Source organism: Bicyclus anynana, chromosome 2, assembly GCF_947172395.1.
Source record: "Bicyclus anynana chromosome 2, ilBicAnyn1.1, whole genome shotgun sequence".
NCBI classification, from domain to species: domain Eukaryota; kingdom Metazoa; phylum Arthropoda; class Insecta; order Lepidoptera; family Nymphalidae; genus Bicyclus; species Bicyclus anynana.
This window is the reverse complement of record NC_069084.1, coordinates 10142716-10165207: the sequence shown is the minus strand read 5'-3', so window position 1 is coordinate 10165207 and position 22492 is coordinate 10142716. Positions and strand designations below refer to the sequence as shown.

Genomic DNA, 22492 nt, shown 5'->3' with positions numbered 1-22492 from the left:
ACGCATTTACTTAAATACCTACCTAGGTAAAGTGGAGAAAACAACAACGAATGGATTCACTTACGAAAGGAGTTTTTTAAACTATTATCTCCCACGTTTACCTCACACGCTTCGTTTTATTATTGTGTTATTTACGTATCATGTGAATAACAAATTCTATTATCGCTATTAATAAAATTGAAGTGTTTGTCTGTAATAGCAAAACTATTACATTCTGTGTTTTATTATCGTGTTATTTACGTACTTACGTGTTATTTGACATCCTGTACACCGTACAGGATGTCCCATGTCTTCAAATCTCGCTCTATTCGCAACTCAATAAAAATTAAATGGAAAAATTAACGCATTCCACAGACAAGTACGCTCCATTTCATTTATTATTTATTTTTCAAAACAATCAGGGCCTTACCTATAATGATTCTATTTTCGAATAAAACCTCCTCCGTTTTATAGTAGTAGTACTTGGCTCGTAACCTCAGACCAATTATTGTATAGGACCTGCCTCGCTAGACGTTACTTTTCTGTAAGCCCCGCTGTGGAGTAGTAATATGACAGTGTTTTTGAGCAAGAGTAGTGAAAAATATTATTTTTATAATAATTATAAATTACGTTACGAGATGTTTAACTGTTTTTGAAATTGTCGAAGTAAGTCCAATTACTGACCACATTACACACATAGAACATTTTATTTTTCGTCCTGACTTCGTTATTTTACAGCCCTTCTTGTACTATTAATTCTATGGTTGAGACACTCCACAGGGGGGCGGATGCTACGTCCGCTATTTTCCAGCGACCTGTTGGGATTGCCGAGGACCCAACCCGATGAACTCAATTTTGATGCTTCAACCGAGTAACAAGTCCATAGAACCTGGTCTTCCTCTTTAAAGGAGAGGTGATATAAAGTTCTGACCCACCACGCTGCTCCAATGATATATGCTTTAATGACCATCTTATAGTCATTTAATATTGATAACCACTATCAGATATTAAGACGATGACCGGCATGATAAAATAAATACAGAAAGTATTTATTTTATCATACAAGCTCTAATAGGTTTTCGTATCGACAAAATAATACTGACAATGGTTGTGATAAGTATTTTGTAATAATTAAATAGCTTATTCGTGTCGTGTCGAATTTCTTGTAAAATTATAATAGATTATAGGATACAAGAATACCACTTTGTAATCTGTATTCTGAGATTAGTTCCTAGGAATTTGACACTAATTGTCACTTAGTTTAGACATCTGTCAAGCTGTCAAAGTGACAACTAAGTTAACTTTATGGCAATTGTCAACGTCAATCTCGTGCTATCGCTGTCTCCCTTGTTTCCATGTCTCGGTCTCGCTCCCGCTTAATTTCGCGTCCCAAAACAACTTCCACGAATATTTTGTGATCATTTTTAATCAGTTATTTACACTTATCTCTAAATCTACATAAATACTTATCAACAATACAAGCGTAATCTGATCGTGTGGACATGTTAATGTGATAGGTTTAAATTAGTCGGTTAAGTTGTGAGAATGTTGTCGCGATACGTGGTGTCGCAAGTGAAACATAATTCCTACTTCCTGGTGGGTTTGGGGGTAGGGCTATGGCTTGCACTGGCGACGGTACCCTTCGACGAGGACGTGGTGGCTTGTGACGCGGTCACATTGGCAGCTCCAGACGAATATGAGCCTCAACGTGAAGAACGACCGCTCGGGTCCAGGAGTCAGCCCGGCCGAAGTGTCCAAAGGCCGCGGTATTACAGTACTGAGCTTGGAATGCGCAGCGGACTTCTTACAGGCGAGTACTTCAACGTGAATGACTTGTATAATGTAACAATTAACAATACTACAAGTTGTTACTGGATAGATAGATACTTTTGTAGGTATCGAGAGATATTACTAAACATCTCTAGACTCTAGAAGAGCTGTTTATAGTTGGAATCAACAGCAACAACTGGCAAAAGCTATTCCTTTTGAAACCGTAGAATGTTTACAGTCACAATTACTAGTAACAACTGGCAAACACTGTACCTTCTACAACTGTAGAGAGGCTTACAGTCACAATTACCAGTAACTGGCAAAATCTATAGGTACCTATTGTAACTAACATAGCATATTTAAGAATATTAAACTTAAATTGATTATCTGATTTTAAACATGAAATAGAACTTGTATACTCTAAGTATGTATGAAAACTAGTTTTGAATCTCCCAAATAATTATTTTACAGGTGTTCTCAGTTCAGAGGAAGTGCTTGAAACTCGAGCAGCGGCACTTAATAGAACAGCAGCCCGCTTACAACCCGCGTTACGTTTCTTTATCACCGCTAGTGCCCTACAAGAAGCCCCTGGCCGAGCCAATGTTGTTGGTTTCACAGACACGAGGGAAATGCTCAAACCATTCCATGCACTCAAATATTTAGCTGACAATTACTTGGAGGAGTATGATTTTTTCTTTCTTGTGTCGGATATGTCCTTTGTGAACTCCCGTCGCTTGCAAGAGTTGGTCTCTAAATTGAGCGTCAGTCAAGACATCTACATGGGCACTGTAGCTGATGATGATACACAGTACTGCACACTGGGTAATTTTTTTTTTGTAAGTCATACTAATCTAAGAAGTGGCATTGGGCGGGGCACATTGTACAAAGAGCTGATGAACATTGACGTCCCAACTTGCTGGAATGGAGACCTCACACTACAAAGCACAGTTTTGGTTGATCCCACAGCAAGTCGTAGAGATTCGATGGATACAGATGGCTCAGGATGGATGCTTTGTCCAGCAACGGATGTCCATCGGCTGATATGATCATGATGATGATAAATCTAGGAAATCTTTGATTTTTAAGACAAAAAAAATAGTCACAGTTCTCATTGATAAATCTTTTTCTCTTTTCTCTAGTGCATTTAGTTACTTACATGACACTAAAATACAAACACACTTTTAAGTTTGTGTCTGTCTGTTTATCTAGGTTTATCTCTGGAATGGCTAAACCAATTTTAATGAGCTTAAAATAAACATTGGTTGTCTGCTAATGTTAAATAAAATTGATGTACACCTGCACGCATATGTGCACGCTGTTGGCGAGTGCACACAGATAAAGGTGTGCAGAATAGGTTGCGCACAAAAAACGTTGCACTGTCATTAGTTCATCGAATTTTACTGCCCATATTTTTTTCGTGCCGGCTAATGAAAAGTCGATTCTTAAGGAGTATACTCCAAAAAAAAATAAAATCACTTTGACTTGAGAGATTTCAGTTTCACAACATTTTTCACAGAGGGTGGTATACTACTGTCAAACTCAGTGCTGAGGGCTATACACAGTGAACTGGACTGGTGTGTACGAAACTCGTACTCTCCTCACCATCATGAGAATCTTGGCCGGTGTGTGCTTCACGCTGCCCATTTGTCCTGTGTCAGTCAAGTACAGGTAAGAAGCTTTTTTTACACAACCTATGTTTAATTATTTAAAGGAAATTACTGATTATTGTACATCTAGAGGCCTGCCACCTGTCTATCAAGTGATGCTAACAGCTATTCTGAAAAAAAAACAAATCAGTAAAATAACCACTTGGAAATGCAGGAAAAATTGTGATTTAGATCAGATAGGTAATTTCCCATTGTTTGTAAAAGGAATTTGATTGCTGCATGCCTTAGAAAGCATAATCTATTAAGATACTTAATAAATTATGTATATAAGTTATAGGTACATAAGTAATTAGGTATCACAGTATAATCTGGATATTAATTTGCTGATTGACAAATTTGAGTTATCAACACCATTCATATAAATTTAAATTAATTTTATACAAATTCTAATGCTTAAACACCAAACTATCTACATAAAATCTGCAAGAATTGTCTGAATGTGTGTTGAAAACAAAAGTAATAGATGTCTAGTAATTAACATTAACTTTTATCACATGCCTTCATATCATAAAACATTACAAAATAGTACAATTATTATCATTATCAGTACACAAAACATTACTTAGTACAACAAGGTTGAACTGCCTTTATAGTCCAGTGGTTAGCATATTATTCAACTTTGGAATCATGTGGTCTTAGGTTAGGCAAAGATATCCTCATCAAGTTAAGAAGTTGGTGATGTCCTTATGCAAACAGACATACCTCCAAGTGATTAAGCATTCCGGTACAATGTCACGTGGAAGACGAAAGTGGTGTGGATTTGCATCCCAATCCAAGTTAGCCTGCTTCCATCTTAGATTGCACTTACCATCAAGTGAGATTGTAGTCAAGGGCTAACTACTACTAACTAAATAACATATCCTGCAAACATTTATTTGTAACTAGTGGACCCGGTCAAGCTTCGCTTTGACTTATGTGCACTTCTTCCCTATCCCTACTCTACACTACTCTACTTCTACCATACCCTACCCCTTGACTCTTAAACGTTTGTATGGGAAATAGAAAAGGGTTGTTTTTATGGTTTTCCCGACAATTATTCTAATTTTTCTCACCTTTTAAACCTTCCCTATACCTCCACGAACATTTGAAGACCAAGATAAGATAAATCCGTTCAGCCGTTCTCGAGTTTTAGCGAGACTAACGAACAGCAATTCATTTTTATATATATAGATTTTGTTTGAAAGCCCATACAATATAATGTTCTTACAAATTGTCATTCTTTTTTGCTATTTAGTATGGAGCATTTTTAGCTATCTGTGGCAGCGCAAATATATGACCCTCTAAGTCCCTGTAACTCTGTAAGTAGTGATTGCAGATACCCTGTTATTTCTACAGTATTGCTTTACTATTACTCTTTCTTTTATACAAATTAAAAAACTGTCATCATCCCTATTGTGCAGGGAGAGAGCTATATGTCGGTGCACGTGAACACGGCAGGCAACGGCGTGGGCGGGATCCTGTCGCCGGCGCTGGCTGACGCTGTGGTGGTGCAGCCTGCCATCGAGCCGAGCCACTTCCACCAGCTACTGGCGTACATCTCACGGGTGAGCATATTATGGTATCATCACCATCATCGTCATCATCATCACCTTCCAAACTTTACGATCTTGAGCCGCCTGCATCCAGCGAAACTCTGCGACTCGCTTGATATCGTCAGTCTACCTGGTGTGTAATTAGTGCGTGGACACCATACCAGCACATTTCGAACTATGTGCCATCACGTGTTCATCACCACTTTGCGACTCGTTGAGCTATGTCAGTGACTTCGGTTCTTTTGCGGATCTCCTCATTTCTAATTGGATTTTGCAGATTAACGAGGTATTCGGAAAACTTCACGATATCTTTTTGTCCGAAATTCCTCAGTGTCTGATGACAAAAGTCTTCTGAGACTTGGTCAAAAAAAGTGCTTTATACATATTTAATAGCAATTGAATTACTAAAATTTATACAATATAAAGCCTCAATAGCTCAACGGTAGGAGCGGTTGGACTCATCACCGAGAGGTGGTGGTTCAATGCCCGCCCCGTTGGTCTATTGTCGTACCCACTCCTAGCACAGTCTTTCCCGACAAGTTGGAGGGATATATGGCAAATATTCTTTAAAAAAAAAATGTATCCCAGGTGTATCTAGAACGTGCTCAATTAAGCATAGCGCGCGAGAGAGGGCAGGCTGCGTGGAGCTCGCGACACCACCCGCGCGGATACCGCAACGCGTCGTGGCCCGCCGCGCTGCGGGAGGACGCCGGGCTCGCCACGCCCAGACCGCCTACAAGGTAAAACATCATCAGCTTACAACTCAGACCAACTATTTTGTCAAAGTATATGATCGACGATCTAATGCCATTATGAAAGCTGTCTCTATTGAATCGATCGTTGTAATCGTGTTCGTCGGTTAAAGTGCTCCGTAAAAATACCTTTTTGTGAAGTTGTTAGGGTGTAAAAAACGTACAAAAACTTCAAGTTCTGTATAAGATACATACCAAATCTAAGCTCGTTTTCCTCAGAAAATGACAGACAATTTGTTTTGAGACTATGAGTGCGATACAGGACCTTCTATAATTGGTCTGAGGCTTACAAGCCAATAGTCGCAGTTCATCCGCGTGGCAGTTGAGTCTCACAGCATGATACCTCGCTACTGAGCCTTCCTCGATAAATGGACAACACAAAAAGAAATTTTCAATTTGAACCACTTGTTCCTGAGATTAGTGTGTTTAACCAAACAAACAAAATATTAAAAAAAACTCTTTCTCACTTACTTACTTACTACTTACACTCACTTAGAATAAAAGAAAGCTCCAAATTTAGCCTTCTTCTATTAAAATATCCACTTTGTCCCATGACAGGTTCGACCACTTGCGCTGGACGCGGTTCAACACCACGCACGCCTTCATGCCGGACGACCACCGCGTGGTGGCGCCGCTCACTAGCGCTTACAAAGAGGCTGTGCATGTGAGTTACAGAGTTATAATCATAATCATACACCTAAGGTACTATTTTTAGCAGACTCAGAAATTGATTACAAAATGTCGAACAAAGACAATTTATTTGTCAGGACAACTTAATCAACAATTATTTGAACTGTAAGTAAAACAAGACCCTAGAATGGAAGAGAATACCTTGAGCAGTCCCTCAGGCTTGTGACTCCGGATGCAGGTTTAGGGGATCCCTTCCGATATGCCAACATTCACCATTCACTGCTCAAGCTATTCTCCCCGCCTATCCCAAGTAACCCATAAAGAACTACACAACAATAAATGTGGACGGCTTGAACGCCACGAGAATACTGAAGCCGACCGTACGGCGAGCACCTTATATAGCCAGTCGTTCCCGCCCGATAGCTACCCCTCTCTTACTCCCTACACTTTACGGAAACAAGTCGCGCCACCTAGCGTTATAATAATGTTAACACCATATCTAGCGACGTCAGACTACTATTTTCTACACTAGTAATATTTGACATATAATTAATGTTTGGTTATATTTAGTTGATACTGGAAGAAGCTCGTGCCTGGGCAGCAAATAGATGGAGCGCCGTGGCTGACGCACAGGAGACTGATGCAGTCAGCAAGATATCGCCCGAAGATATCTCGCTGGAAGAGGGCGCGTGGTGCTGGGAGCCGCCCGTCGCGCTGCGGTACAGGCTCCTGCTGCGACTGCCTACGCGACAGGTGACTGACTATATTTGTAAGAGTTTTGTATCTGTGACCAAAGAATATATTATTACTCCAAGAAGAAGAAGTGAAGGTACATACACGAAAGCGACATTGGACATAGCAGCGCTACTAGTTCCGCAAACGGAATATTTTGGAACTAGAACAGCGGCAATTTTAAATGGATTTTTTTTTTTTCATCGAGGTTTGATGAAACACATAAAATAGTTTAGTTTCAAAAAATTTAGAAAAACAAAAAAAAAGAATTTTTTTTTCTGGTATCGTTACCCGGGCTCGAACTCTTAATTTTTTTAACGTATCTTAGATATACACAACTCGACCATTTACACCACTCGACCAAATGACTATGTCTACTGTCTGATTTCTGTACCTACCAATTTATGTTCGCAACCAATACATGCATAATCTCTCAAGTCCAAAAAACTTTGTACTGAAGTTTCAGCCGCTTGATCTGTGACTATATTTGTGAGAGAGTGACATCTCATAGACCACGCCCACATTACACGTCAGTCTTCTGCGTACCTACGACCATCTACTACTGGATACCTGATCCAGAGAGTACAGTCGATTCGAATTAATCGTAGACGGCAACAGTGAATAGGCATATTCTAAGAACGCACGCTTCAACTTAACCGCGTAACGCATTACTGCTCTGCTACTGTCTATCATTCATGAAAAAAAATATACATTTTGCCTTTTTTATTTGCCAGGCCGATGGCACAGCGAACCCCCGCGGGGCACTGGTGCAGGTGGAAGCAGCGCGCGCGTTGGGCGCAGCACGCTTGGCGCCGGCACGCTACGTGACGGAGAGCGCGCGCGTCACGCTGCTGCTGCCGCTGCCCGCCGAGCACGCGTCGCTGGCGGCCGACTTCCTGCACAGATACCACACCGTGTGCCTGCAGAAGGACACCAACACCGCGCTCATTGTGGTGAGGCGTCACGCTTGTGTGTCAGGCTGACGGTGACGGCACAGCGAGCCCCCGCCTGGCCCCGCGCGACGTGACGGAGAGCGCGCGCGTCACGCTGCTGCTGCCGCTGCCCGCCGAGCACGCGTCGCTGGCGGCCGACTTCCTGCACAGATACCACACCGTGTGCCTGCAGAAGGACACCAACACCGCGCTCATTGTGGTGAGGCGTCACGCTTGTGTGTCAGGCTGACGGTGACGGCACAGCGAGCCCCCGCCTGGCCCCGCGCGACGTGACGGAGAGCGCGCGCGTCACGCTGCTGCTGCCGCTGCCCGCCGAGCACGCGTCGCTGGCGGCCGACTTCCTGCACAGATACCACACCGTGTGCCTGCAGAAGGACACCAACACCGCGCTCATTGTGGTGAGGCGTCACGCTTGTGTGTCAGGCTGACGGTGACGGCACAGCGAGCCCCCGCCTGGCCCCGCGCGACGTGACGGAGAGCGCGCGCGTCACGCTGCTGCTGCCGCTGCCCGCCGAGCACGCGTCGCTGGCGGCCGACTTCCTGCACAGATACCACACCGTGTGCCTGCAGAAGGACACCAACACCGCGCTCATTGTGGTGAGGCGTCACGCTTGTGTGTCAGGCTGACGGTGACGGCACAGCGAGCCCCCGCCTGGCCCCGCGCGACGTGACGGAGAGCGCGCGCGTCACGCTGCTGCTGCCGCTGCCCGCCGAGCACGCGTCGCTGGCGACCGACTTCCTGCACAGATACCACACCGTGTGCCTGCAGAAGGACACCAACACCGCGCTCATTGTGGTGAGGCGTCACGTTTGTGTGTCAGGCTGACGGTGACGGCACAGCGAGCCCCCGCCTGGCCCCGCGCGACGTGACGGAGAGCGCGCGCGTCACGCTGCTGCTACATTTTTTTTTTTAATTCTAAATTCGCTTAGGTCTAGTCTGGTTGAAGGCAGCGGCCGTAGTTAGTTACCACCTAAATGACAAAGACGGCAAAAGACGTACCGCCAAGCGAGTTAGCGCTCCGGTACGATGCCGTGTAGAAACCATTAGGCGTATGGTGTTACAAGTATAGTGGTATAAATAAGTGGGTATTTGATGACTTGAGCTCAGTTTGTGAGGCAGCGTAGACACCGTCACGCTGCCAGTCGCGTTAGTGATTTTGTGCAATAATGTTTTGTGTTGTAGGTAATTATTGTTTAGTGTGGGCATGGAGCACTCACCTTTGTTTATGAATTCTGAAAGGATCCTTTCAATTTACTTACTCCCAAGGTCACAAGGTCTGGCACCTGCTTGAGGTGTTCCTCTACCACAAAATATCACAATGAGTAAAACATGTAACTCTTCCTTATGCTCTCTTCCATCTTAGACTTCTTTGGCACACAAGATTAAGTTCTCTTATTAAAACTTGTTTCGTACTCAATCGTGAGCCAAATATGGATTGTTAATAATGATGATGAATCAAATACATTACATGATTTTCAGACGATTTGCTATTCCACTACACCAAAAAATCACTTGAATTTAAATTCTAAATATGAATTGTCATCAGGTGATAGTCCCAAGAATCGAGTGGCCGAAGAATGCGGACAACACAACAGTGCTAGCGATACGCAAAACGGATAACTCGACGCTGCAAATAATGCGTAACACAGTGAAGAACTTCACGGAGAAGTTCCGCAACTCGCAGATAGATATCCTGGAGGCGCCAGATGTGGCCGTGCCTTGGGGAGAAGGCCGTATATGGAGTGACACGGAGATACAGAAGCACGCGGCTCGCTCAGCTTTGAGTACTGCTTTGCCGAAGTTACAGCGTGACGCGTTGTTATTACTCTCCCTTCCATATATGGAGTTTACTGAGGACTTCCTCAATAGAGTGAGTTTATTTTTTTTATTTGAATCGTTTGAGAAATAATATAGATAACTAGCTTGCCTATTGCTTCCTCAAAAATAAATTGAATGTTCGATGAGTTGGACAGGTTGTCATTTGACATACAGTAAGAAAGTGACAAAATCACTTTGCTTCACTCACAACACAACACTTCACTCAGAATGTGATGAAACAGCCCTCAGTTTGCTTTTGAGATGACCAGTACTCTACATAGGCTAACTTAATTGTGCACATGCACCGCGACTTATTGAAATCGCTACTCGAAAAAAAAACTTTATTTTCTCTCTTTCGTCCCAAAGCAGCGATAGAGAGAATATTTTCGATTCTGCCGCTATTGATCGACATTTATCTTACTCTCGTCTCGAGATATGTCATCTTTTACTAACACTTTAATGGCTCCACTGAGGATCAGCGCGGTGCCCCCACGGACATAAGAATATGCTGAGACCCTTTTAGGATCACATCATGCTAGTTGTAATGTATTTTAATTATTGTTTTTAATTTATAGTTATTAAATTTTTTCTCTTTCCTTTGTGTGTACTAAACTTTTCTTTTTTTATTTCTTTAATCTACAAGTCCAATTTTTTTATTTGTTGTCAATAGGTGCGCATGAACACAATACGCGGCGAGCAGTGGTTCCTGCCGCTACCGTTCGCGCGGTACGCCCAGTTCGCGAACCCGCTATTTGTCGACGCGGCGGGCGCCAAGCCCACGCAGAACACGGGCCGCTTCCCCACGCTCGCCGCGCCGCTCGTCATATCCTTCTATCGGCAGGATTATGTCGCAGGTAACTTGAGTAAACAGTCTTGTTGATACAGCCGATTTGACAGGGATCAGACAAATTGGTATAAACTACTAAAGGAGGTTGGCGAAAGTGGGAGTCACTCTCAAAAGTGTCGTACACTCGTACATTTGTATTAATTAAAACTATTATTTTATAAGATGCTTGTAAAAAGTATGCGTGCGCACACATGCCAGAAGTGAAACTTCTTTGGCGAACTAATTTATAAATCTTGTTTATATTTATACAAATCTAAAACTTTAGATGAAGAAGGGAAAAAGGAAAATAGGTTAGGAATTTAATTGTCATTAAAATATAAAAAGTGTTGAAAATTAATGTAAATTATAAATTAAATTTTTTCAATTTATTTCTTTAATATTTACATTGCGCGATTTCTCTCTCTCGTTCAATCTTTCTCATTATAGCTCTCTCCCACCTCTCACTCCATAGCACTGTGATTGATACGACGTTCGCTCTGTCTCACTTTTTCTCACTTGCTTGCTCCCTACTCTCACTCCACGGCTAGTTGCTTCATGCTACGTTCGCCCTGTCTTACTCTCTCTCTCAATCGGTCTCGATCGCTCTCTCTCTCTTTTTCGACATTCCGTTGCATACCGGCGTGACGTTACATCTGTAAAAATTTTACCCTCATGCGCCTAAAGAAGTATCACTTCAAAAATATTGAAATTTTACAGAACGGCAATCAAGATTACTTCTATACTTAGCATAGTAAAATTGTTCTACTTGTTGCCTGAGACCGAAACGCCTTGTAGTATTTATAAAGCATTCACGCAGTCACAGTATAATAATAAATGTTTTTTACTGTGATTGGCGGTGATTGGCGGCGGATTTGGCGGTGTTTTTCAGTATAAAATTCACATTTATTCGTATGCATAGATACGGTACCTTCTAATTTTAAGTTATATCTCTTTTCTCCCAGCTTTTCAAGTTTGGTTACCGTTTGCTTTTCTCTTAGTTTAATCACGATTAACAACTATTTATGGGTTTCCATTATGTACGCAACTTCTATCTGCTAGTCCCAAAATACATGCAACCTCGCCATTCTCATTTCACAAACGAGATCCTGACTACAGGTTCTCTTAATTTTGCAGGCTCACAAAAAGGTATTAAGAAAGAAATCGATTGCCTTCAGTTTTTGCAGCTGAGTGTTTCCGTTAATTTATTTCACTGTTTTATATATTGATTAAGAATGGACAGTTTTAAATATTTTTTTAATAATACGAAACGCTGTGGGCCATTTTAACTGTTTTATTACGACACGTTAACACTAAACCTTAGCCAAACGAAAAGCGATGTTTTACAAAAATTTTAGTTAATAATTTAGTTTGACGTTCATTCCTTTAGTGACATCAAGTAACATCATGACGTCACAAAATGTACGTTTTTGACGTTTGGAAAAATTTATTAAATACGTAATTTTTAAATGAAATTTTCTTTAATTATGAATTGAATATCGATATATTCCGGACCCTTATTCGAAACTGAAGGAAAAACATCGTGAGGGAACCTGCATACCAGAGAATTTTCAGAATTCTCTGCGTGTGTGAAGTCTGACAATCCGCATTGGGCCAGCGTGGTGGACTATTGACCTAACCCCTCTCCTTTTGAGAAGAAACTCGAGCTCAGCAGTGAGCCGAATATGGGTTGATAATGATGATTCCATGCACTATACGAAATTAATTACCTATTGCAGGCTTAGAATCCTGGCGCACAAACGGCGGAGGCAGAGACGTGGAGGCAGCGGATGTACTAGCCGCATCCCCTCTGCGTTGTATCCGTGCTCCTGAACCAGCTTTCCTCCTACCGCCAAGGGATGCGCCGTGCACCCCCTGCAACCCTGTGCCACCCCCTCAGAACACAACAGACCCGGCGATAGAAGCACAAGCAGCATGCCTCCGCAGGGAGCGCGACCGGGGCTTCCCAGACCTCCAACTTGGAGCGAGGCACGCTCTAGCCAAACTCCTTCTACAAACGCAAGCTGATGTCTCGTGATATAACTGTGACCGGTAGTGTTAGAAATAAAATGTGATTCTATGTATACTACTATAGCTTGGAAACTTCGTAACGCTCACGATGTTGCGCGCGAGGAGGGGGGGTGGCGGGTTTCACCTACCGACAAAGATGTACCGCCAAGCGAATTAGCGTCCCCGTACGATGTCGTGTAGAAACCGAAACGAGTGTGAATTTTCATCCTCCTCCTAAGAGATTAGCCCGTTTCCATCTTAGATTGTATCATCATTTACCATCAGGTGAGATTATAGTCAAGGGCTAACTTGTAAAGAAAAAAAAAGAACTTGCCAAACTATATAACTGTCATTGGGAAGATTTTGTATTTACTGACTTGGTAATAATTAAACCGGTATGGATGTACGGAGTGCAACTTTTGGGTTCAGCATCAAACTCGTATTTAGAAATTCTGCAATGGTTCCAATACAATGCTTCGTATGATTACCAATGCTCCTTGGTATTTTAAAAGTGATTGCTTGCATTTTACTAAAAATTAAAGACAGAAAAACTGTAAAGACAGAAGTTGCAAATTCAATGAAAACATACCAAAAGCTTATTCGGAAACGTCCAAATCAACCAAGGAACCTAAGAAGGCTTAAGCGATTTGTGGCACCACAGGATGTCATGAAATAGATACTATATATTTGGAAAAAAACGCTGGATATTGCACCTAACAAGCCTTATTGTAAATACTTAAAATATAGCTGAAAATCTCACGACAGATTGCAGGAACAACTAAAAAATCGGTTGTCTGCAAAGTCGGTTTACTGACGATAGTTGAACGTGACAACGTCATAAGAAAATACTGAGGGAATGGTTGCATTTTTCAAAACAAAATGTTCGTTTTTCTAAAATACTATTTAATAATCTTCATAGACCAGAATATACTTTATTTCTTGTAAAAAAGTTGGCAACCCTAGAGCGAGGAACGACGCATGACGTCATCTTTTTCGAGTGTGCAGCCGGCTCCATCGAATTTTAAGACGTTGTCACGTCAAAAAAAATTAATGACAAGTTATCCCTTGACTGCTATCTGTGTGTATTATACCCATAACTCTGACGGTTTCTATGTAGCATCGTACCGGAACGCTAAATCGCTTGGCGTTAAATCTTGGCTGATAACTAGCTAAGTATTATGAAATTAATACATATACAGATGAACTAGTAGTATACATACTCGTAATAGCTTGATTCGAAATAAAAGTTGTGGCTATGTTAGTGTAATATAGCTTATATTTAAGGAAGTTGGAAAAGTACCATTCTGTTTACTATTTTTATCTCAGTGTTGTGGCAACAGGCATCTTTAGTTATTTAAAATATATCTATAGTTCTTTATGACTTTGTATATTTTATAATTTTAAGAAAGTGACCAACATAGCAAATGTAGTTTACAAAATTTGGTAATAAATGTATTAGTTGCTGCATTTAGTCAAATGTATTGGTGGTTTAATCTTGAAATGAAACCTAATAAACTAGATTTCTTTATGCATCTTGATTGTTATGTCCTAAATTTTGTCTAGAAGTCTATAGTATATAGGTATTATTAATATTAGGGAATTTGATGAAAACTTTATTTAAAATTATTTTAAGTTGTAGAGTGATGACTGAGTGAATGAGATTTCCTAGCTATTTTGCAGGTTCTTTATCTGTCTTTAGAACAATTGTCTCATTAAAGGTTTCTGCAGCCTCTATTCTGTCTTACGCGCATATTTTATACCTTTGTTGCTACATCTCCATGCTGCAAATATAAACTGTTAATAATAATTTAAAAAAGTTACCAGTTGTCGAGTTGCGTCAAATTAAACTATCTGTCTATAGCTTGGCAAGTTCGTTGATGACACTTCCATGATATGCGGCCGACGGGGGGAAAGGTTGCGCGGATATGAAGTCATGCGCGCGGGGCATCGCTACGACCCTCCCGGCCCGCGCGGGCCATAAGGAGTTTTACGAACGAATTTGCCTAGCTATATGTATAATTATGTGCCTTATACAATCGAAAAGTATTATTAAAATAAATACATATTTTTTTTAAGTTTTCTTTTTATTTATGTAAAAGTACATGTCCCAATGTTGACCCCATTGCAAGCCATAGCTTTGCAGTTTTGCACTTCTTTTGTAAAATAAATCAAGGATCATACATATAGGTCCTACCATAGAGGAGAGCAGTACAACCACATGTGAATCTTACACAATGGTCCTATCGCATAATATTGATATTCTGTGACGCTAAAGGTCAATGCCGCAATGACAACTATTTGTTAATGTTACCAGTTTACCAATCTTTCCATGATTGTAAGCAATATCTATAGACTAAAGAAATTTTATAGAAATGTCACGAACATAATATTACGACACTTTTTAGGAACTGTCCAACACACAAATACATAAATGTGTTTTAATATCTATAAACAATGTCAGCATGGTCACGAAGACGTTATTGTTTTCACTACGTCATTGAGGCGTCTTAGCTGCTACCGTAATACATGATTATCATCAATAATCATTGCCGTATCTTGAATTATTTCCTAGGGTGGGCCTGGCCCGGTGGCCCCCAACATCAAGTAAGAGACTTGATGTTGGGAGCCAGGCCATTGGTATCATAATAGAATTTCATATTGGTAGCCCAGAATCCTAGGGTGGGCACGGCCCACCCGCTATATACGCGATGATGATAAAGAATGCTTCAAACTAAGGAAGCCAGTGTGAAGAAGCAGTTTTTTAATAATTTATTGTTTTGAATTCAATTTTGAATTGTTTTGAATTCTAAATTGAATTCAAAACAATAAATTATTAAAAAACTGCTTCTTCACACTAGTTTCCTTAGTTTGAAGCATTCTTTATCATTTACCTACTTTGGGAAGTTTCAAAGTATAAGTAAGGCAACACTATACGATCATGGAAGATTTGACAGCTAATACGTTCAACCATTTTTAATCTGTATTCTGGTTAATTTTTATTTATTAAATTTCAATTTTCAAAACAAGGCGCGTTGAGTGAGTGCTTGTTAATGTTATTAACTTGTCGTGTTGATATTTCTTGAAGCTGCCAGCTGGTTTCACGGCGTCTCCAGTGATAACGTAATGCTATTTATAGATTTAATTTAATAAATATTTATTGTGGGGTTGTGAGGCAAGGGTTGTGGCGAGCCATGTGACTCGATACTACGCAGCGACCTTCGCCGCCGCGTGCTGCGGCCTCCGAGTCTAGTGTAATCTGGTTAGTGGTCGCTGGTCGTCGACCGGTGTTCTGGAGACGAGTGGGCATTGCGCTCATCGGTTTGTGGTGTGTCCAGGTGACGGCGTAGCGCCGTGCCGGCTTGGCTCACCGTCCACGCTTCATCACGATTGCCGGCATCATGAAACCACGCGACGATTACAGGAACGGCGACGGTAAGTCCAGTAAAACAACTATTAGTGCGATCTAAACATAAAAAACAAGTTCAATCACATAAAAAACTAAAGTACGTAATAACTGTAGTAAATGTATGTTTACGAAATCACAGTTTTAAGTTTTTTATTAAAGCTACTGACATTACATTACAGTAACTTTAGATAATTGATACTTGTGGTGAACTTGTTTGTTATAGATTGGAGGCATGGCAAAAAACATATAAAACCTGTTTGGTGGACTTGAGTTTTGTCGTCCTATTGTAGAATTCATTTGTAATGAGCATAATAAATTCTTCTAGATTGCTCCAGTTGAGTATTAGGATGTATAAAAGTTGATATTGTTACATAGACTTTACCAGGTAAAACTAATACATGAATGACAACAATAATGCTTTTATGAGACACAAGTTGAAACTTTTGTTTAAGTTTAAGAAAACTAAATATAAAATATGTAAATATTAAATTATTTTTAAAGTGTACAAGATACTAATTTTAATAAAAAATTAATAATTTATGTTAATGTATTAACAGGCTTACTTATACATATACAATATATTGTAATAAAAATCTTCTGTTATTTAGTAATTTGAATACCTGAGAATTAAGAAAATTGTCAGGTATGTTTCCTCGTGCTGTTTGTCCATAACTGTAGGAGACATGTGATATTTAATTTCTTAAAAAGCACGTAACTGAAAAGTTGGAGGTGCATGTCTCGGACTGGAGTTAGTTTGTCATTGGGTAAAGAGTTCTGCAACTTCTCTTTTTTATATTGTATTATATAATCACACACATTTGCCTCATTGGTCCTGTGATTACTTGTGCACTGTTGATCATGAAGTCTAGTACTCAAATTACAATAAGGCCTCAAGGAAGCACTTTTTCCGGGTGCTATCAATAATTTTTGATAAAGATCAAACAGGCCTGCCAAACTACTACTACTGCCTGTGGTGGTGGTAAAGCTGAAGAGATTATTTTGTTGAATGCACTAATCTATGAAACTACAGGACCTGTAGACAAGTAGCACGTCAATTCTCTTTCTACAAACGCTAACGCTTGGAAAAGTAGAAAAATGTATGATTAGTGCATTCAACCAAATAAACTATTCAGCTTTATCATCATCATCATCATCATATCAGCCGATGGACGTCCATCGGACTGCAGGACATAGGCCTTTTGTAGGGACTTCCAAACATCACAATACTGAGCCACCTGTATCCAGCGAATCCCTGCGACTCGCTTGATGTCGTCAGTCCACCTGGTGGGGGGTCGGCCAACACTGCGCTTACTAGTGCGGGGTTGCCAGTCCAGCACTTTGGGACCCCAACGTCCATCGGCTCTTTGAACTATGTGCCCCACCCATTGCCACTTGAGCTTCTGCTTCGTTGCGAAGCAGCTTTATAATATTAGTATATTAGTATATAATGGAAAGTTTTCTAAGTGATTGGTCACCATGATTGTTTGCATATAAAACTATATTTGGGTTTTATAGCCTTTTATGTTTTGTTGAAACATTATAAAAATATTACACACAAACACATAATATATCTTTAAACCGCTTTGTACATATTTAATTATGTTACACAAGGTTGTTTAGGTATTAACTCAGCAGTTCTAATATGTGTTCCATACTTATGTTGCGAAATGAAATTATCATTCTTTATCCTGTTTTCCAAGCAACTTGCCCAATGCCATTTGTTTTGAGCTGGTTCTTGTATTCTTGCAACTAGTCGGGCATACCCCAATGTTGTATGACGTGAGTTTTAGTTGTGTGTCCTATACAGTTTAAGCTTATTTGTTTCTGATCAAGTTCAGTTCATTGTTACCAGCAGTTCAAGGAAGTATTTCATGAATAAATAACTGGCCGAGTGGACTTTATACCAGCTATTTTAACTTAATGAATATTTACATCCAAAATTACCCATATCGATTTTATCATTATTATTATTTTTTATTCTTTGTATATTATTGTAGTCAAGGGCTAACTTGGCCCTTGACTACAATCTCACCTGATGGTAAGTTATGATGCAATCTAATATGAAAGCGGGCTAACTTGTTAAGAGGAGGAAATCCACACCTCTTTCGGTTTCTATATGACATCGTATCAGAACGCTAAAACTTTTGGCGGTACGTCTTTGTTTGTAGGGTGGTAACTAGCCACGGTCGAAGCCTCCGTTTTGTAAATCCACCACTACGCCATGGAGGCCGTCAAAATCATAATATGTCCCTCTGTGATTTCCCAATTTTTTATTTGTTTTTCAACCACTTCTGTAGTATTACGTAGTGCAAACAAATCATAAAATGGTATTTAAGCTAGCCTTTTTTTTATTATTGTAGTGAGATTTAGTTTCCCTGCGTCATAAACAGAAATTCACAGAAAAACCAAAGTCACCGACATAGCTCAATGAATCGCTAATCTGAATTATTATAGTACAGGGCACCTACATAGGTAATTAAAATTAGGGTCCCTAAAGGAGGAAGGGCAACTCCCCACCGGAAAGCGCAGTGTTGATGAAGACTGATTGGATTGCAGGAAGCCGCTGGATGCTGATTCGAACCTCCAGCATCTAGCGGCTCTCTGCCAGTGTGGTCTCTGGAAGTCCCATGCAAGAGGTCTGATAATGATTCTGACTAGACTTAACTTCGCTTGAGATCTAACATTAGAAGAAATTTTTAATGATCATACATTTTTAATTAGTATATCCAAGCCAATAAAGTTGTAGTCTTCGTTTGTCGATTAATCTCGTGAACGTAAACAATAAAACAGTCTTGTAAAAATACTCAATGCTATGAATGTGAAATTAACTTATGAGGTTACGTCCTCCGATCGCCCTCTTGAACCTCTCGCCTCAGGCACTTGCCCTCATTGCCCTTAGACATACGGGCTATGGCCCTGCAAGAATCACAATACAATACCTAAATCGTAAATAGGAATGTGTTTACTTACTAAATGTGCGTAGTAGCCGTCATGGTTTGACTAATACCATGGCCTTCAAACGACTAAAAAGGCACCTACTTAAAAAAGTTCAACACTAAGTATTTATGTAATATATTGTCGATTATTATGTTGTAAATCAATTCGAGGTAAATATGTTTAGCGATGCTATTTTACTTTTATCGAAAAATATATTTTTTCAAGTAGGCACAGGTAGTAAAGTTAGATAAAATATATCGTATCATTATAAAAGCTGATGGACTTTCTGCCGGACACGAGCCTTCATAATGGGCCTGCATCCTAAACTATGTAATGATGATGATGACTATAGTCCACAACTTTAGGTTTTTTACACAACAATAATACTACTCAAAAAGGTTCTTTTAAGCGACACTTTTCGTTTCGATTTACATACATTTTATTTTTAATAATAAGCTTTACGGCTCTGGGTTCTAGCCCTTTTGAGCCCGGATTCACATACAATTAATTAATTATCTTGGACTAATTATAGAAGGACCTGCCTCGCAAGACGTTACCTCTCTGTCAATCAATCAACGATCTAACGCGTGTATACTTATATCGTATCGATGTTTCATTGTTGTAATCGTTTTCGTCGACTGAAAAAACTCCCTAATCATTCCGGTTTGTGTAGTAAGTAGTTCAATGGCATGAAAAATGGTCAACAACTTCTAATTCACTAAAAGATGACGTGACGTTCGATTTCAGTTTCACCTGATGGTAAGCGATGATGCAATCTAAGATTTTTTTTTTTATTGTTTACAAGTTAGCCCTTGACTACAATCTCACCTGATGGTAAGTGATGATGTAGTCTTAGATGGAAGCGGGCTAACTTGTAAGGAGGAGGATGAAAATCCACACCCCTTTCGGTTACGGCATCGTACCGGAACGCTAAATCGCTCGGCGGTACGTCTTTGCCGGTAGGGTGGTAACTAGCCACGGCCGAAGCCTTCCACCAGCCAGACCTGGTCCAATTAAGAAAACCTCAATCAGCCCAGTCAGGAATCCAACCCAGGACCTCCTTCTTGTAAATCCACCGCGCATACCACTGCGCCACGGAGGTCATCAAAAACATAATTATAATAAATAATAAATTTGTAATAAAAACAAGCATATCTAAAAGAAAAATAGATACTATTCTTCTAACGAACGAACAAACAGCAAAACATCGATCCATTAATTTAATATTCTGTGTACAGATTATATTATTCTTGTTAAATATTTTATTATTTATTTTTGTTAAATATTATCGATGACTGAGTTTACCTCGTACCCTTCAAAAACGACAGACAATTTTGTTGCTGCATTTGGGTGCGATCCATTTCCATTTCTAATTCCTCTATGTTAAATATATAGAGTTTGCACAAAAACAATACAAACGACATAAAAAGAACCCAAGCAGACATGAGTCACAAACCATTATGAAAAATAAAGATATTGAGTTTTATGGGTATTAAATGTGCATTTATAAAATTAAATTATAACTTTAATTATTTTATAAATGTCGTATTTTCATATCAAAAGAAGAAAGAAGTTGTAATTAAAACGATGATTTCTTTTATTTTAATGTGAATTTAACCTTTCATTTATTGCAGAATTACCATATACTATGATAATTTTTTTGATTTTGTATTAATAAGTGAAAGAAGATTTGACATTTGACAGTTCACACTTCACAGCACAGAACACTACTTTATTTGCTGTCTATGACTAATACTCCTACTTATATATCAGTATTCGTTAATGATTCTTTAACTAAATCCAGTCTGTCGTGCGTATTTTCTTCCCTTGTAATTTTTGTTATTTCGTTTTGTTCTCGTTTCGTTGTTATTGTTAATTATAGTTTATTTGTTGTTTGTTTACTGTTTTTACCCGACTGCAAGAAGGGTTATGTTTTTCGCGCGTATCTTGTATGTATGTATGTAATATTCTTTATTACCTCATATCTTCCAAACCGTTGAACGGATTTACGTAATTCAGATAACGTTAGATTTGTTTTAATAACCCAAGTGTTCTTAGATAGGTGAAATTAGAAAAAAAAAACCAACAAGACGACTGTGAGACGCTATAGAATCGGGGTGAAGTTTTTTTTTTGTGAATATTTCAACATGCGAATCAAATTCAAGGGATTTTTGTGAGAATTTCAAAATAGTATATCATGGCCATGTTAAAAAAACTACAATTAGGAAAACGTTATTTATTAATTCTAATATTAATTAAGTCTATACATAATACGCGAGGCGGACGACTATAAGGTGCGAGGTTTATGAAGTGTAGTTATAAAACACCTAAAATAGACTAAAAGAAATATATTGATTATAAAAATCGGACAAGTGCGAGTCGGATTCGGCCACCGAGGGTTGCGTAGATTTTTTGAATATTTACTTAATTTCGGTTGGACTTAGGTATACATTATCGTACTTTGTAACAAACGTAACCAATAAATCCGAAATTCACCATCTATCGTAACTAAAAAGTGTGAAATAAATTAATTAATTAAACAAATATAAAAACCCGGCATAAATGATATAAAAATTGATCAAACTAAAGTCGGGACCTAATAAAAAATGTAGACGAAATTCTATTCAATATAATAGGTCCCGACTGTTTTCTAATTGTTTTCTACACTTCTGGACTGAGCTTTTTTTTTCTTTTCAGTTTTTTTATCATTTATGCAGTCGGGTTTTTTATCAGTTTAATTAATTAATTTTATTTAGTTTAGTACGAAAATTAGTGAACCGGAGCCTGGTACTAGCCGGAGCAGTTATTCCGCGTTGCTATTGTTTCCGTCACCAAAAAAGAAACGTACGAATCAATCACCCTTATCGTCCTCCGAGAAAACCGTTTTGATTAATGTGTTTAAATATGTCGAGGAAACCTTATGCTTGCTTCTACATAATAAAGAAACAAAACTATAAGAGTTCTTTATTGCCTACGGAACCCTTAATATAAGTGAAGCATTATCTGTTTGATAAATAACAGGATATATTATATAGGAATATAAAATTAAAAAAATATTTGTTTACCACAGGAAGTTTTATTTCATGATAATATTCGTAAATAATGATAAAATGTTGAGCAAACCTGAGTCAGCTGTTTTTGTTTGTTTACATAGTTTAAAATACCTACTCAATCTGACTATAAATACTAATGATGACTAGATGTGCCATTGAGTGTACATTACGGAAACCGTTTGTAGGGTTGAATGTGATTGGCATCGTCGTGAGTCAAACGCCATCATCTTAAAGGCTTACACCCAGCAACTCCCCTGATGATAAGTGATGATGCAGTCTAAGATGGAAGCAGGCTAACTTGTTAAGAGGAAGATCAAAATCCACACCCCTTTTCGATTCCTACACGGCTCGTACCTACAGGAACGGTAAATCGCTTGGCGGTACGTCTTTGCCGGCCGAAACCTCTCACCAGCTAGACCTTAACGGACC

At 39.5% G+C, this 22492-nt stretch overlaps 2 protein-coding genes across 3 annotated transcripts in view; both read left to right on the top strand.

Annotated features, from left to right (window-relative positions):
* Positions 1–1323: 1323 nt before the first annotated feature.
* On the top strand, positions 1324–14742 carry LOC112054949 (chondroitin sulfate synthase 2). Its single transcript, XM_052885309.1, has 13 exons — positions 1324–1789; positions 2221–2571; positions 3266–3417; positions 4817–4960; positions 5537–5688; positions 6259–6364; positions 6901–7083; positions 7797–8027; positions 8240–8429; positions 8618–8811; positions 9563–9886; positions 10505–10688; positions 12397–14742. Exons 1-13 carry the CDS (start codon positions 1525–1527, stop codon positions 12693–12695), a joined length of 2775 nt encoding a protein of 924 aa, XP_052741269.1. The 5' UTR covers positions 1324–1524; the 3' UTR covers positions 12696–14742.
* Positions 14743–15625: 883 nt separating this feature from the next.
* The window catches only part of LOC112054954 (influenza virus NS1A-binding protein homolog B), a 33990-nt gene continuing 27123 nt past the window's right edge, over positions 15626–22492 (top strand). Inside the window, exons 1-2 of one of the 2 annotated variants that reach the window (XM_052887128.1) lie at positions 15626–15787; positions 16003–16099. In XM_052887128.1, the coding sequence (XP_052743088.1) occupies positions 16066–16099 (34 nt within the window). In that variant the 5' untranslated portion in view covers positions 15626–15787; positions 16003–16065. Of the gene's footprint in view, positions 15927–16002; positions 16100–22492 lie in introns of both variants that reach the window. The other variant, XM_052887121.1, reaches the window with a different exon arrangement.